Raw genomic sequence first — 16523 nt, 5'->3', positions numbered from 1 at the left:
TTATTGTGCAGTAAATACACATAAGAAAAAGTTAAGGGAGCGCGTACAATTTTGAACATATTAATTTCATTTTCTTTCAGTCTGGCTTTATGATCTTTAAACAATTTAGAATATATTAAATCTGAACTGACTAAAACAAAAGTGGTACATAGTTTGCAATTATTCAGTACTTAACATCAGCTGTAATACTCTGCTGTACTTACTTAGAAGAAACATTTTTAATTGCACCATTTATAATACATCAGAAAGGTTCCTTTCACGAACCTAAGTGAGATAAACTCTTGTGCTTATTTGGCAGACATATTGCATGTGGTGCATAGAAAACCAGCTACACTGCATTCTCCATCAATAGAAGTAAAATACTTTATGAAAGTTTATTGAAAGATGTGATTGTCTTGCATCATCCAAATGACAAATTATCTTACACCATCACAAGTTTGAACGCACGGAAATCCACATGACAGGATGCTTTCAACAAACCGTATGTAGAATGTTATTTTTCTACCATGTTAAGCTCTATATGGTTCTGACATACAATATGTACTTAATGAACACACTATTTCAATGTAAATGTAGATCTAAAGTGGTGCATCAAAAGATGGAATTATTGGCTCTTGAATTCTACAATGAAATTTCATGCAAATAAAATCACTAGAGGCTTTTATAAAGGATTTAGGAGATTGTGTCCAAATCCCAACAAAAACTATTGCAAATAAGTTCAATGATCCACAGTCACCGGAGAAGGCTCCACATAAAGACTGATGGTAGGGCACACATTGTACACAGAATATTCTACACACTATCATTAGAAAAGTAGATAATAACAAGAGAAAAGGAAAATGCACAAGCAAAACCAAAAGGAATGCAAATCAACAATACAGCGAGCATGCCAGAGTAGCGTAACATCATCCAGAAACTGCTGTTAGGGTAAAATAAAAACCAACAACAACCAAAAAACTAAAAAAAAATGTAGTTACATAGAAGATGCACCAAGAAACATGAGGAATGAGTCTTTGCAGTATAACAAAAATTAGACACATGCATAGAAATGAGGGTTTGTGTTGTGATAGTAAGATACCAGTCTGAGGCCTAATTTACCTTCACTGTCTGACATGGCATGCTGGAAGTCATCCATGATGAAGGCTATATCTCGATCATAGCCTCGAGTCCGTGACTCCTCCCTCATATGTTGCTGGACCTCAGGTAATGAATGGCTTGATCCAAACTGGTCCCTGGTATCTGCAGATATTGGTGGTAAGGGTCCAGCTGCTGCTCTTGCCATTCCCATTGGTTGACCAACGGGACTTAGTGGGCTTTCTTCCTCTGAGTTCTGTGCTACAATTGGGATCCTTCCCCTGCTTTGGCTAATAGGTAGACTGGTGGGTTTAGTTCTTCCAGAAGGTGTTGCATGGCTAAACGAAACATCTAGGGGTTCAGCTTCTTGGGCTTTCAGTCTTAAAGAAGAACTGGAAGAATCCCTTTTCAAAGACAAATCAAGCCCATAAACTGAGGAGGGTCGTGATGAGGGTCTAGATCTACTACCACTGCTATAAGACTTGTCTGCTTCATCTTGTAATGTGGATCTCATTGTTGGACCTAGTGCAGCCCCGAGGCCTGCACCAATGGATGAAGTTAGTGGTGCCCCCATGTATTTTTGTTGGTCAGTGATGTTTTTTCTAAGGCCAAAAGTTATATCATCCTGAAGAAGCCTTGCCCTAGTAGTAATTCCCCCAAGTGATGACGTGCTTGATGAAGTCATGTAGGTTGAATAGTCAGGCTCAAGGTCTCTACTTTCTTGGATAGGTGAAAACTTTGTTAGTTTGGGGTCTATCAAACCTTTCTTGTGTTTTGACTGCTTCTGGTAAAGGAGGGCTGCTGGAAGCTGCTTAGCAGCCTGTTTCTCAAGGGTAAGCCTACCTATGCTATATTTCTCAGACTTGGGAAAGTGCCTGAAGCTGCCCTCCGGGTGGTAATACTGTGATAGGCCAGCCAAGTGATCAAGACTTTCTGCACCTCTACGGAACTCCTGCTTTATCTGGTGTTTCAGAAGTTTGAGCTCATAAGGGTCCTCCATTGGGTCTTCATCAGCTTTAACATAGGAATGTAACCTAGAAGAAGTCTGCAGTGGTGCTAGGAAGTCTGATACTTCTTGTGCTCTCCTGGCCTCAGTTGTGCGAAGCAGTCGATCTGTTTTGGTTAGATCTTTTTCATGGAGGCTAAAACCAGAACCAAGTGTTCCTGTTCCTTTAGTAAGCTCACCTATATCATCAATCAGTACATAATTTCGGGGTGTGTGGTGGTGGTCTATATCTGCATAGAATGAATCTGCAGATATGCTTGATATAGGGCTGCTTGCTATGCTGTTTCTCTCATCTAATCCTATCCTTAAGTCCAAGGTAGTGTACTTACTGCCTAGCTGGGATACTGCGAAATTATTGTCAGTTGAAACTGGTGCTATCATGAGAGGTTGATTGCGAATCACATCATAGTTTGTTGTTATCTTAGGCTCCAAATATAATGGAGTTTGTCTTGGCTTTGGCTGTATCACCATCATCTGTGATGAGAGTTGATAGGATGGCTGTTGAGTTGGTGGAGGTTGAGCCTGTGGAGTAAAGGACATAGTAGCTCCTGTTTGGAAAGCTGTCTGGGTCTGATAGGGGGAAACCTGCTGGTGATACAAAGGTTGCTGTTGTTGGTAATGTGACTGCTGTGTGAACTGAGTTGGTGCTTGCGTAGGCAGAGCAGGAGATGAATACTGATACTGAGCATATGGGCTTGTAGCAGGGGCAAACTGTGTCTCAGGCTGGGTTTGTGGTGGCATAAACTGATTGAATTCTGTCTGGGGTGCAGTACGTGGTCTTTCCAAGCCGTGTTGAGTTTCTATTCTGGTTGACCTGGTACTATTAACTTCACTGTCTGACATATAATCACGTTCTTCTGCTACTCCTTGGAGATAAGCACGCTCTCTCTTTTCTCTTTCTTTTAATAAGGCTTCTTTCCTCCTATTAATGCCCATTTCCAAATACCTCAGTTTGGCATCTATTTCTTTTTCCTCCTCATCTAGCTCTGCTTGCTTCTTCCTAAGCTTGGCTGATTCCCGTTCAACCAGATCCAATTCTCTGTCTATATCCTGAAGAATTTTGGCTCTGGCCATAGTGGTGGTCCTACAAATCCTTCTGCGTGAAACTGATCCCACAGAAGTATATGCTGACTGAGTTCCTGCTGTTGCTTCCTCTGGAGGTGGGTTGGGCAGAGTCCTCTTCACCTTTTTCTGAGTGCCAGATGGAGTGATGCTTGAAGAACCTTTTGTCTGCAACAGAAGAAACAAGACTCAATCACTATTCTGAAGGCTTGATTGCCTATAGATCACAAGGAATCTAAAACCTTATTAATGGTATGGCTTTATATCTTAGCCACATACTTTCTCTAACAAAGAGGAAGCATGTGGTGTCCTCGAATAAACTTCAGGAAACAGGATCATATAAATTCTTGTAGCCTGTTGAAGATCAAGAAGGTGAGCAGTCTAATGCAAAATAAGGGAGATACTCACTAGGGCTTTGTTTAACCTGACACTGAAAAATTTATGTTATATTCTTGAAATGGAATTAATACTGTAATTTAAAAATTACTTTTTCAAATCTTGACATACCTAAACACATACATTATATGTATATGTGTTAGGGTGAGGTTAGTATATGCAGATCTATGCACTGTCCTTTTACTTAACATTTAATGGAAATAATTTATATGTATAATTATAAATGTACATACATAGATATTTATGTCTATATATAAACATATACTTGTACAGTGTAATAGAAATCTCAGAGTAAGATTCTGAGTGCATACTGATCAGTTACAACTTGAACTAAAATCCAGACACCAAAGAAGAACTTTCTAGTGCCAATCTAATTGGTACAACAGGTAGTCCAGTCCCTTAGTCAACCTTCCTGTTTTTCTTTAACTCCACTGCTATACATTACAGCATCAAAATTTATGCGACATAAAAATACAATAATCTACTTCACGCCAGGTGCACAGAACTCTCCACAGTTAATAGTAGGAGGGTGATTAATGCTTCTCTAAGAAAAGTACATATCATATACTGATGAGATACTTTTTGGAGCTCTCTATTCTCTCCATCAGCTAGGAAACAGGCTAGTTACACACAACTAGTTAGATGCAAGCTACAATGCCCTCTACATTACTAGTGTTTGTGAAAGGTTTTGAAGTAAATTTAGGCTCCTTTTCAATATAGATACAATGAAACGTTAAATTTGAATGATTTGGAGATTGTACCCTGTCTTTCCAACAGCTTCTTATGGATTTTGCCATAGTTAAGAATAAAGAATTGGTCTATACACGTACACAGGAATAATCACACCAGCTATTATAGAATGCAGCCTTCTGAGAGAAAAAATACAGAAACACTTCAGTGATCTTTAAGTAATGAAATAAAAAGAATATTAACCAACTTGTCACTTCTGCCTCCGCAGGCAAGCACAGTACTTTCCAAGCATTAACTATTATTAATTAAAAATGGAATTTCTACTTAAATAAATGCCACTTCACCCAAATAAGAAGTAAATAGGAATAATTTTAATTAGCAGTAAAATAGCAGTTGTCCTAGTTTGTTTGACAAGAAAGTCCAAAAGTTTTCAGAGAGCTGACAACCTCTTTTTCTGCTAAGCTTAAGCTAATCTCAGCAAATCACAATAATCCAGATTTGTAATGGATCTTTAGAAAAACATTCAGTACATTTTCAAGTGCCATTTAATCTCTTTTCATCATCTTTATTTCAATACCATCAACTTTCATATGTTTCAGATTTCAATAAATGTAATTTAATTTTGTTTTCAACTTCCCTTTCAACTTCAATGTCCATTCCCCAAACCCATATTGTGCCAACAAATCAAAGAACATAATTTTTTCTAGCTCAGTGTGTAGCTATAATCAAAGATGAATTAATCATCTACAGTAGGTCTAGTTGGCTATTAGTTTATATTGTAAATTCAGTCCAATACCACTATTCTCCCCCCCCCATATTCATATAGCAATCACAGATGGTGAATTGATCACAGATGGTCACCAGTTTTGGGGAACAGCTATTAATAACACACTCATTAAAAGATCTGTAACATTTTACAGGATTATTTTTGGATGCTAGCTATATTGCTGATGAATAAATCCCATGTCAACTAAAACTGCACTGTATTGAAAAAAGTGTCGTCGTTTAATATCTTTGTCTACATAAAAAGACTATATTTGTTTACATATCAGATTGATTAACACTACAGGAAGACTTGAGGCTTGCTTTTGGAAAAGTATTTACAACCTATAGAACTCAGCTACTACTCTCATAAGATTTACACTTGAAAAAATGATTTTAATACTGTGATAAAATGTTATTTTCTTTCTTGCTAGATATTTTCATCATCAGTTGTATCAACATGTTACCTAGGAACTGTGTTAGTAGATGTAAAGGAAGTCCAACTTCAGTATTTTGGTAGATAAAAATTTACAGTAGTAGTAAATTTATTTATTTATTTATTTATTTATTTTGCATTTTCTTTGCTGGAAGGGATTGGGGAAAACAGCCAAGCTAGGCCTGATCTACACCAAATTCTAATCTCTTTAAGCAGCAAGAAAATATTGGATCAAGAAAGTATTGGAAGTGGAAGAGAATATTTCCACTATCAAAGCTCTGTGTATTTTGGGTTACTGTAGTATGAGCATAAAATTATGCTCATTTTAGGTTTAAAGTATCCAAAGGAAAGAGAGAAGAAACCTTCATCGGACTACTACAGAAAGAAATTAAAAAATCATCAAGTATGGACAAGTATTTCTCAGGCTTACAATTACTATGTAAATGCTAAGTTGGATGCAAGGCAGGTGACGTTAGTGAGCTCTTTGGTTTAAGAAGCCGTAATATTTTCTGCCATAACTTATCATATTTTCCACCTTCCTCATTCTAAGCTATCTGCTTCTTGTCATCTGTTATTGTCTTCCGTGATTTTTAAAAATCTTTCTGTGTTTAGCAAATCATTACTTTGCATGCTGACTGTAAATCTCTAGAACTAATTTATTCTGCTTCTTTTACCATGACAACCTTTTAAAGTATTACTTTCTTGCTGGTGATTACATAGAATTTCAACCTACTCTGGGACTTCCCTTTGGGATGGATACAATGGTAGTCATATCAGCTTCTGAGGTGAACCTGAACTTGCAAAAATAACCCCAAAGCTTGTGCTTGAGACAAAGCTATAGATACGCTTCCCTCAGTACTACAGAGTAAAAAACTGACAAAGAAACAAGTTTGCCCAAGGCAGGGATGTTGGAGCTCAATAATATTTAAGATTACTTCCAACCCACGCCATTCTATGATCCTATGATCCCTTCTCCCAGTAATTTGTATTGTTAACAAAGTTTTGAAAATAAAAATAGGAGAAGAATACATTCCTCAGTCTTGCAGTTTAATGACAAGATCACAGAGAGGAACTCAAAATACAAACAGGTTTAGCAAAATCTTTCTGCCTGACAACATTGCTAGCTGGTTGAGGGAAGGGATTGCATTGCTCTGCTCTGTGCAGGTGCAGCCTCACCTTGAATACTGCAGGCAATTTTGGCCAACACAGTATAAGAAAGACATAAAACTGTTACAGAACATCAAAAAGAGGGCTATGGCAAAGGGTTTAGAGGGGAAGACATATGAGGAGTGGCTGAAGTCATTTGATTTGTTCAGCCTGGAGAATAGAAAAGGAGGCCTCATGGTGGCCTACAGCTTCCCCACTGCCATGGTTTAACCCAGCAGGCAGCTCAGCACCATACTGCTGTTTGCTCACTTCCCATCAGTGTGATGGAGAAGGGAACTGGAAAAAAGGTAAATAGATTGCAATAGATAGTGATGTTAGACTACCTACACTCCACAACACCATGAAAACTAAAAGTAAACGATGTCACAGCAGAAGACACCCCTTTGCCACAATCCTCTGAGAACTCAACAGTGTGGAGGAAAGTGCTGTACACCACAGAGGAACAAAAAATATTTCTCATTCAAGTTTTTGTGGACCCTTCTGGACTTTATATCTGTTATGTAGATACCATATAGCCAATGGCTAGAGGTTTGTTACTCTTGGTAACAAACAGAGCAAGAACATTGAGGAAGTTCTCTCAACTAGCTGATATAACATCCATGACGAATCACAGTTTGGAAACCAAGTAAAGGAAAACAGAAATTTTGCAACATAAGGAAAATGTATTCAAAAGTGTATTTATAAAATAATACAGTGGAATAATACAAACTCTGCACAGTGTCTAACCATCAATAAAACCCTACCAGCCAACCAGCACTGTCTTTCCTCAGGTGTCCTTGCTGATAATGGGAGTGGAAGAAGAGTAAGAAGAGTCAGATGAGCTGAATTTGGCCTTGTGTATAGGAGGGAAAAACCCTGTTTCATGAGTAATATGACAGCTTTTCTTTAATGGAACTATCATCTTTTACTTTTCTGGAGCAATTTTGCTCTGGGAACTGAGCAGTGGAGCAGAAAACTAGTTCCTAAATCACACAGCAGCATTGGAATGCCAGTCAGTCTGATTTTCTCTCCTTTTTTTTTTTTTTTTTTTTTTCACTCCTTTGGATGCTTTGTAGTGATAAGTATCACCCTGTCAAAACCAGTATAATTTTTTTTAGAAATAGTCTATTCCAAAACAATATGCATTTTTTTCTTTCATATCTTTCAGTTTGAGTCTCTCATTCTTCAAATAAGCAATTCTGTACTTCCCATCCTTTTGCTCCTTTCTTTTTCTCTGTGAAATTGTTTGAAATTGACATTTTTACTTCAAATGCAAGAGGAACAGCACAGTGCATTCCCTAACAGCTGATGTGACATGAGATATCAATGTCTTTCCTCAATAAAACACATAAAAGGACATATGCTTCTTTTGATCTCAGGAGGAAAAAGGAGAAATTCAATGAAAATTTGATATTCAAACTACGGACAGATGTGGAGTTCGCACGGTGGTTTTCAAAGTGATCCAAATTAAATAATCCCAGTTCCCTCAGCTGCTCTTAATAAGATTTGTGCTACAGACCCCTCAGCAGCTTTGTTGCCCTTCTCTGGACATGCTCCAGGGCCTCAATGTCTTTCCTTTAATGAGGGGCCCAGTCAAGTGCAGCCTCACCAGTGATGAGTACAGAGGAATGATCACCTCTCTGGTCCTTACAGAGTTTTAATTATGTACGTATATCAGTATATTAAAAACTACAAATAAACTTCACAGAAAGAAAACACTCCTCTCCCAATCCCCAATACTGTATTTTTACTATAAATTCTAGTTAGTATTCTATGTACTATTTTACTACAGACATGGTTCAGAACTGGCCTGATTTAATAAGGATTTTTTCATACCATCAATTCAGAGATACTTTTGTGAAGTAAAATCTTTCCCTAACTGTAAATTCTTTGTGATTTCTTTTTCAGAAGATAGTCAGAAAGTATCCAAATGAACGGATTTATCTAGATTCTATCTTCCTCATGACTCACAAAAGTTTTTGAAGATAAGGTTTCTGAAAAATACTCTGCTTCTATAACTCAAAAGATTATGGAATAAATGACAAAACATTTTGTACAAAGTATGTTGAAGTCTCTGCACTGCATAACAAGTTGTAAAAGAGAAAGATTCACCACCTGAAGAAAAAAATAATGACAAAACTAAAATTGCTATAAGTTGGTGCTTAATAATTGAAAAAGGCTGCAGACTGACGAGGGCTATATTCTATATTACAATACACTATACCACACTATAACACCATTAGTGTTTCTTCATCATCACTTATTTTTTTACCCTGTCGTTTCAGCAGCAGTGTGCATTATGTAAAGGAGTTCAAAACTTCAGATACATACTCAGAAATTCCCAGCTTAACCTGTGGAAAATTATCAGGTCTGTGAAGCAGATGGACCGTTTGCTCCCTGTGTTTAATAAAGATAAAAATTGTTGTATGCACATGATGTGCTGTTATCTCCACCACTTTCAGATTTAATTAATTAATGGCACAGAGCTGTACCTAAGTAGCACATTCCGATGCAGAGGCTATGTGATTCTGCCACTGGTATTTCAAACCAGTTATTTTAAAGGATACTGTACCGCAGGATTAATTGTAAATTTCAGATTTAGTTCATAATGAAGCTATTTGTGGCAGCAGAAAAAAGCACCACACTCCTTCATCTTGGAAGGACAAAGCTATGTAATAAATCTTTTTTGCATGGGCTCATTCACTCACTGTAATTAATAACACACTGTTTCACATCATGTAACATACATGATTATACGTAATTCCTTTCAATCAGAGGAACATTCTTCCTGTTTGAAGCTCAGATCTCATCTACTGAAAATTTTACTGGATTGTGAAGAGTCCCAGTCAGTGAGAACATACTTCTAATTCTCTCCCTTTGCAGTCAGAGAATCCTGGCCAGAAAGTGCTGGTGAGAAAAATTTAGAACAGTTTATGCTTATCAGTAGGACATGTGTTTTCTGAATTAACACCATCTGTTTTCAACTAATATCAGACTACTTTAAGTTTTCAGATTAATTAAAGAAAAAAAGTACCCTCTCTCAAAAACAATGGAAATATTAATCTTGTTTTACAATAAAAAGCAAACAAACAAAGAAGGTGTGAGAAAATCTTGTCTTTTTCTGCCTACTCTCTGCTACTTGCTTCCTCCAGTGGATAGTGGCTGACAGGACCTCACATGCTGCTCCACAGCCTGTGTTTATTTGCTACACTGAGAATTCATCTGCCCAAATGCAGACATAAGGTACAGAGCTAATCTGAGCTAGTCTTCCACACTATTGAACTGAAAGAAAGCAGATTTTTAATTCAGCTCTCCCCATAATGACACCTGTTTCTCATAATGGCTGTAGAAAAAAGCTCATGTGACACAAACGTGACCCGTACATGTCTCAAGACCGAGAATGGCAGTTCCACTCCTAGCAATTGCTGCAGTTTGAATTCCTGGTTTTGCCTCCTCATGCAGCAGCTGTTTTGTAGCTGAATTCAATCATTTTCTCCATGCAGGAATCTCACCACCTCAGCAGTCAGAGGCTTTGGGCTCCATTCTTTCTGACTTAGAGACAGTGTTTATTCCATTCTGCACTTCTATTGCTTTGCTCCCCTGGTCTAGATTAAAGGAGACAGAGTGAGTAGAGCCTTATTAATCACTTTCTCTGAAACGTGGTTCATGCTGGGGGACAGATTAGACAAACTTCTCAAGCATCTGACTGCATAATGCAGGTCTTTCTTTATGTGGCTACACCTTCTGTCTTTTCAGCTCAACCCTGAGTTCATCCACACTGCTGTGTGCCTGGAAAACAACTTGTATTAATTTTCCTTCCTTCCCTTTCCAAAAGTGCTCTAAAATTTACTACTGCAACATTTTCTACTGTAGAAAAACACACTTCTTACTCCCCTCCAATAGCATATAAGCTCTGCAAGGTTTACCAGGTTTGGTTTATCAGAACCAACAGTGCTTCATGGTGGTGGCACAGCTATCAAAATATCCAGCATTACTCCAGTGAACAACAGCACAGTTGAAGGAGTCAGCTCAGTACAACTGACACAGAACAATTTGATAAACCTGTGTTACATCATCAGCTAAAAACTTTCAAATATGCCGAAATCCTTATTCCAGAATGTGTGTTTACACTGTCTAATTCTACATAACAGATTGAATAGTGAAGTTAAGAAGACTAATGGTGATTATATTTCTACATCCATATTAGAAGGCATGACAAGACCCTTTATTCAACCAGACTTTTGTTGTGAAGTAGCAGAGACATGCAAAAAAGGTAAAAAAAACCTCAGAGGCTAAATTTCATATGAACACTTACATGTAACATTTTAAAACAGAATTTGGTCAGGCAGACTGTAGACAGTGGTTTATGACACTCGCCTTTCCTGTTGACTCCTCGTTTCCAAGTTTCATCTCATTCCAACAACTCAGAAGCCTTCTAGTCTGCAGCAAGTTCTACACAATCTCCTCCACCTCATCTGGACAGGTCATTTTCTCCATCAGTTCAGCTTGTGAACCCGTTCCTGTCACTTCTCTGCAGTTTCTCGGCACCTCTCTGAACTTCTGCATGCAACATTTTTTCCCCTCTCTCTCCACTCCTCTTTCTCTGAAGCATGAGAATTCCCTCTAAAATATGCTCTGCTGCTTCCAGGATAGGAGCAATCTCTCTCCAGAAGCTTCCAGCTAAGCCAAATGAATGAAACCAAACCTGACAACAAACACAAGAGCAGATCATCTGCCACAGATGGCCATACTTATGAAGTGTGAAAACCACTCACAGTATGCCCAGATTTTCTGTTACTTTTTTTTCTACAAAGTGTACTAGCCAGACCACACAAAAAATATATCCCTATTCTTATTCTCACATAAAAGTGGATATTCCAGTTTGATAGAAACCCATTTTTAAGCAATACAAGTTAAACAAAACCAAATTATCTTCTCACACCCCACTCAAAATCTCCAAAGAGTCCATCTTTTGAAGGTAACACTAATATGCTTACTAATTAGCTTACAAAGAAACTTGCTATATTGGTATATTGATACAAAATAGAACTTTTCATGGAAGAAGAACAGCTTTCATTATTTCACCTGTTTAAATTTATGTCTTTTTCTTTTTTTCTTTTTATGATATGTTTGCTGATATATTTTTAAAGCTGTTTTAGGAATTATTATATATAATTTATATGACTGACACTGAAATTTTCAGAAAAGCAAGTGCTCCATTTTTTTATAAATTCATCCAACAGCTTATTGTCAATGTGACATTCAAACTGCATAGGGACAGGGAAGAAGAAAGCAGTGATATTCAATGAATTTTCTTTCTCCTATTTTAATATCAATATTTAGACTCATAACTTTCTTATTTTCTGTTATAAACAGAACAGGAAGATAGAAATTTGGTGAGCTTACAGTAATGTAGTTGAAGAAAAAGCACAAGAAAAATAGAATGTGCTTTTCACAGTGCTTACCATGGTCAAATAAGATTGTGCTGCCTGGAAAAACACAGAATTCTGAATTTATTCAGATGAGGTATCAGCTAGGGTTGTTTCCAAACACACACTTGGATTGTTTATCTTTTCTGCCTTTTTATGTGTGTTCTTCTCATCGTCAAGTCATTTCTCATAATGAAGATTGTTGCTAAATCATTTTTAGATCACTGAAGGAGGAACCTAGTATGGTTTTTTACAGTACTTTCTGATGATACTACTTATGTTAATTGATTTTTGATAAGTACATAAACAAAAATAAAGAACATTTCCATAATCTGTAATGCTTATAGAACTAGCTACTTCAGTATTTTAGCAGGAAACATTGCTTTAATTTTCAGATCTCTCTTATGGAATCTGAATGCACAGTAATCATTCCAGTACCTCACTGTACATATAGCAGGCAGGAGCCAGGCTGGCTGAATAGTGATGATGATTATTTTGACTGATGAATCATCAATGCCATTTACCTTACCATGCATTGTCTGGGGGCTCTGCACGAGTGTGCAATTCTTTATCATGTAGTTTGAACATCAGCTTATGTACAATCAGCAAGTACTGAAGTTATAATTAAATATTTCTCTTTATTTGCTCTCCTCTCCTGGAGAACATTCAGTGACTTGGTATCTGACTACAGTCAACAGTTTTAAACTATGATGTTGCTTTTCCACCACAACCTTGATTCCCTCCTCAAGCATTTTATAGGTTATATATTCATGAAATATTACTACAATGCAGTAATATAGTAATAATTTCAGAGAGGTAAGATGACCAAGAATTAGAAAAGGGAACATAAATATCCAATATATTTTAGCACAAAGTAACATAAGAAGAATAATATTTCATAAATTGTAGAGCAATTCAAATTCAAGACCAAGTAATGATGAATAAACCACTGTCACAGAGGTGTCTTATAAAAAGCAAACCTTGAGCTCTTTGCAAGACATAAAAAGATACTGTGAAGAGAAGATAATGCTATTACTTTCTTTTATGATCATAGATCTGGAACATATAATTAGCCTGCTCCACCAAGAAGAAATTTCCTATTACTCATGGAACTATATAACAACATTCTGATTTAGGAGAAATATTTAAAAATATATATATTTCAAAATATTTCAACATATAAATTATATAAAATATAAAAGATATATATTTTTCAATTCTGTCTTCAGATTAAAAAAAAAAAAATCATAGATATAAAAAAAATGTTTTGCTTTTAATGGTTAACACTTAGTAAACATTTAAAAGGAACCTTATGACAATTTTCTGTGCATAAAACAAGTTCTGTAAGAGAGGAAAATAACACCTAACCTGAGAAGCCTACCAACTATTCTTTTCTGAAAGTATATGAATTAGTCGCTGTCATAGACAAAAGTTGGAAGGAGATAGACACTGACATGAAACTGTGCTGCAGAGTCTATTCTCACAGAACTGTTCCAATTTTTGAACTGCTTTTGGAAACATAACAACAGCTACAACAGAAAGACGGAGAGTGTTCAACTTGTTCTTCAGCCTTTTCATGCTATATGACCAGCTCAGGAAAAACTACAAATTATTGATTGCTCTTCATCTGTTCTGCACTGAATTTTCCAGACTAAGCTCCAACTCTGAACACTCTGAACTGCAGGAAATAATAATTATAATACATTTCTTTAAAAAACGTTTTTGTATCTAATAATAAATTATTTGTACTGTATCTTTCAGCAAATGGCAGTGACTTTCAGAAAGACATTTAGAAATACAGTGCTATCCTAAGCCATTTGTATGTTTCTCCCTATTACATAATCATTGACTATTCAGTATGATGACATTGAAATATACTTTATGTTTCTTTCTTATGCTCTCTTATGTGACCAGAAGACCTTTCTTGTTCCACTTTATTTTCTCCTTTATTTCTCACTCTATGTCTGTGTAGCATAATGTAGCAATATTTAGCAAAAAAAAAAAAAAAAAAAGAGCATTTTTCCAAATCACTGTGTTTGAGAGCTTAATGGTGAGCACTGGCTAGTGTTTCCTGAACTGTGTTATGTATAAAGCAGCATAAGACATACTCAAGGGTATATAATTTACTTCTGATATGAAGCAGTACAATGGCCCGAGTGTCATCACTCTTGAGCCAGACAGCAAGAACACTAACTGGTAAAGCATGGGAAAGGTTTCTACACTCCGTCTATCCAAATGTATATTCACATATCAAAAACATTAAAATCCTTGGGTACTAAAGGCAGTATAAGCCAATTAAGATGTTTGGAGCTTGAGGAGAGCTGCTGCTATATGAAGGGAGGCTAAAAGTTCCCTGTGTTTGCAGAACACAGCTAATTGATGTCTTCACACAGAGGGTGATGACACACTGGAATAGGATGCTCAACAAGGTTGTGGATGCCCCCATCCACGGAGGCATTCAAAGTCAGGCTGAATGTGGCTCTGGGCAGCTTGGTCTAGTGGTTGGCAACCCTGCACATAGCAGGGAAGTTAAAACTACATGATCATTATGGTCCCTTTCAACCAAGGCCATTCTATGATTCAAATATCAGAGGTCGGATTACTGAATGTAGACTTACAACCTTCTAAAAGATGCACAGTGAGGGACTGAAATCACAAGTTGCACAAGGGAAATCATGAATTCTTTGCTATGGGAGCAATTAAGCTCCAGAACAGGCTGCCCAAAGAGGCTGTGAAATCTGCAGAGGTTCTCAAAATTCAAGAGGCTGTCCAACCTAACTTTAAAACTAGCCCAACTTTGAGGTGGAGGTGGGACTATATTATCTCAACACACTGCTCCCAATCTGTTGAGTTGGTGATCTTTTTCTCAGGCACTATGATGGCTGCAGTGCTTGGCTATTTAATGTTTTCAGAAGGCAATACAGGCAATCACATCCTTATGGATTTCTTGTCAAGATGCTGTGGAAGGTGAGAAACAGTAGGGATTTCAGTATTTATTCTTACTAAATAAGAGCTTCAATGTAGGCAAGTATTCTACAAGTGCAGTGTTGTTGAGATGAAAGATACAATTAGTCATGTCTACAAAATATCCTTCAGAAAAGCCACTTTGCTTTTATTTATGTATATATGTATGTGTACATATGAAAAAGAACAATTTTAAGTTAAACAGTAACAGATGCATGAAGCAAAACAATGTTACTTTTGTAACTTGTGACAAGTTGTTGTCGTCTTCTATGAGCTCTTCCACCAAATGACGAAGAAATTAAAAAAGTAAAATAACTGCCTAGGTTATAATTCTCTCAGACAGGCAGTGTTCAACGAGGCTGTAAGAACATAAGGACTCAGAGCAGCCTACACTACTGCTGTCATAAGAACGACTTTTAAAGAAGTATGTGGAAGCATTACTATAAAACTCTCTGTACTATTATATCACTAATCAAATGAGCAAAGGACAAACTTGTTGATTCCTTTCCTTCCTTTCCACTTCCTTTCTACAAGGCTGTAATATTTCTACTACGGAAATTATACTTGGGTATAATAAAAGGAGCATCAATGTGATGTAAGTGATTAACCAGACAGTAAAATTTCTGAAAAAGACAGCCACTGGCTCCAACTTACACTCAGACAAATGTATCAGCTTCTTTCACTGTTACCCTCTACACCATCTACATGTTGCCCAGCAAGATTGTGGATGCCTCCTCCCTGAAAGCATTCAGGGCCAGGCTGGATGGGGCTGTGAGCAAACCAGTTGAGTGAGAGGTGCCCCTGCCTGTAGAAGAGGGGTTGAAACCAGGTAATTTTAAAGGTCCCTTCCAACCCAAATCATTCTATGATTCTATTATATATACAACAAAACCACAGCAATGCAAGAGGATATAGAAAATGTGCTCCATAAGTTCACTGAGTAAATACTACTTACATGCTGCATTATGATTTCCTGAGGTGCAGCATTCTAATCCTATACAGGATTAGAAAATAAACATCAAGGCTCAAATTCCTTTTCTCCATATTAGGCATAAATTTTAGGGAGGTAACTCTCATTCTGATTCACCTTGTCTATCATCTCTCCTGATCTTTTCACTTATGACAACTGCTGACTGTCTAAACCTAGCAGTTGTCCAGATTTGCAGAAATCAGCATTTAAATTATTTATCTCACACATACGGAGAAAGTCTCCAGCATTTAATCCTCTTCAGACCCTTCATGTATACTACTTATTTTTAAACTCTGTCTTTACTTTTAGTTAATGGCTAGCTCACCTCAGGATCCTACACCAGAGAATAGGCTTGCCAGGCAGTATAAGAACACCAGCACACTCAATGCTTGAGCTGCATTTGGCAATAGCCAACAGCTTGCCAAGTGAGTAAGGCAACAGAATGAAAGCTGCACTTCAGCAGGAACCACTCAGATAGCATGAGAGAAGGTGTCAGAGAGGGACTGGCTGGGAAACAGAAGTAGGGATTTGCAAGGAGATCAGAGAGAAGATATAGACAGATGGGGAATGTGAACAGAAACAGAGCCT

At 37.2% G+C, this 16523-nt stretch overlaps 1 protein-coding gene across 1 annotated transcript in view; it reads right to left on the bottom strand.

The window, feature by feature from the left end:
- PCLO (piccolo presynaptic cytomatrix protein) overlaps nt 1-16523 on the bottom strand; it is a 314203-nt gene that overhangs the window by 135852 nt on the left and 161828 nt on the right. The window contains exon 7 of the mRNA XM_042816076.1: nt 1099-3310. Within this exon, the coding sequence (XP_042672010.1) occupies nt 1099-3310 (2212 nt within the window). The remainder of the gene's footprint in view (nt 1-1098; nt 3311-16523) is intronic.

The sequence above is a fragment of the Centrocercus urophasianus genome, unplaced genomic scaffold, assembly GCF_019232065.1.
Source record: "Centrocercus urophasianus isolate 14NV4802_14NV808 unplaced genomic scaffold, USGS_Curo_1.0 seq_15, whole genome shotgun sequence".
Classification (NCBI taxonomy): domain Eukaryota; kingdom Metazoa; phylum Chordata; class Aves; order Galliformes; family Phasianidae; genus Centrocercus; species Centrocercus urophasianus.
This window is presented reverse-complemented; position numbering and strand designations above follow the sequence as displayed.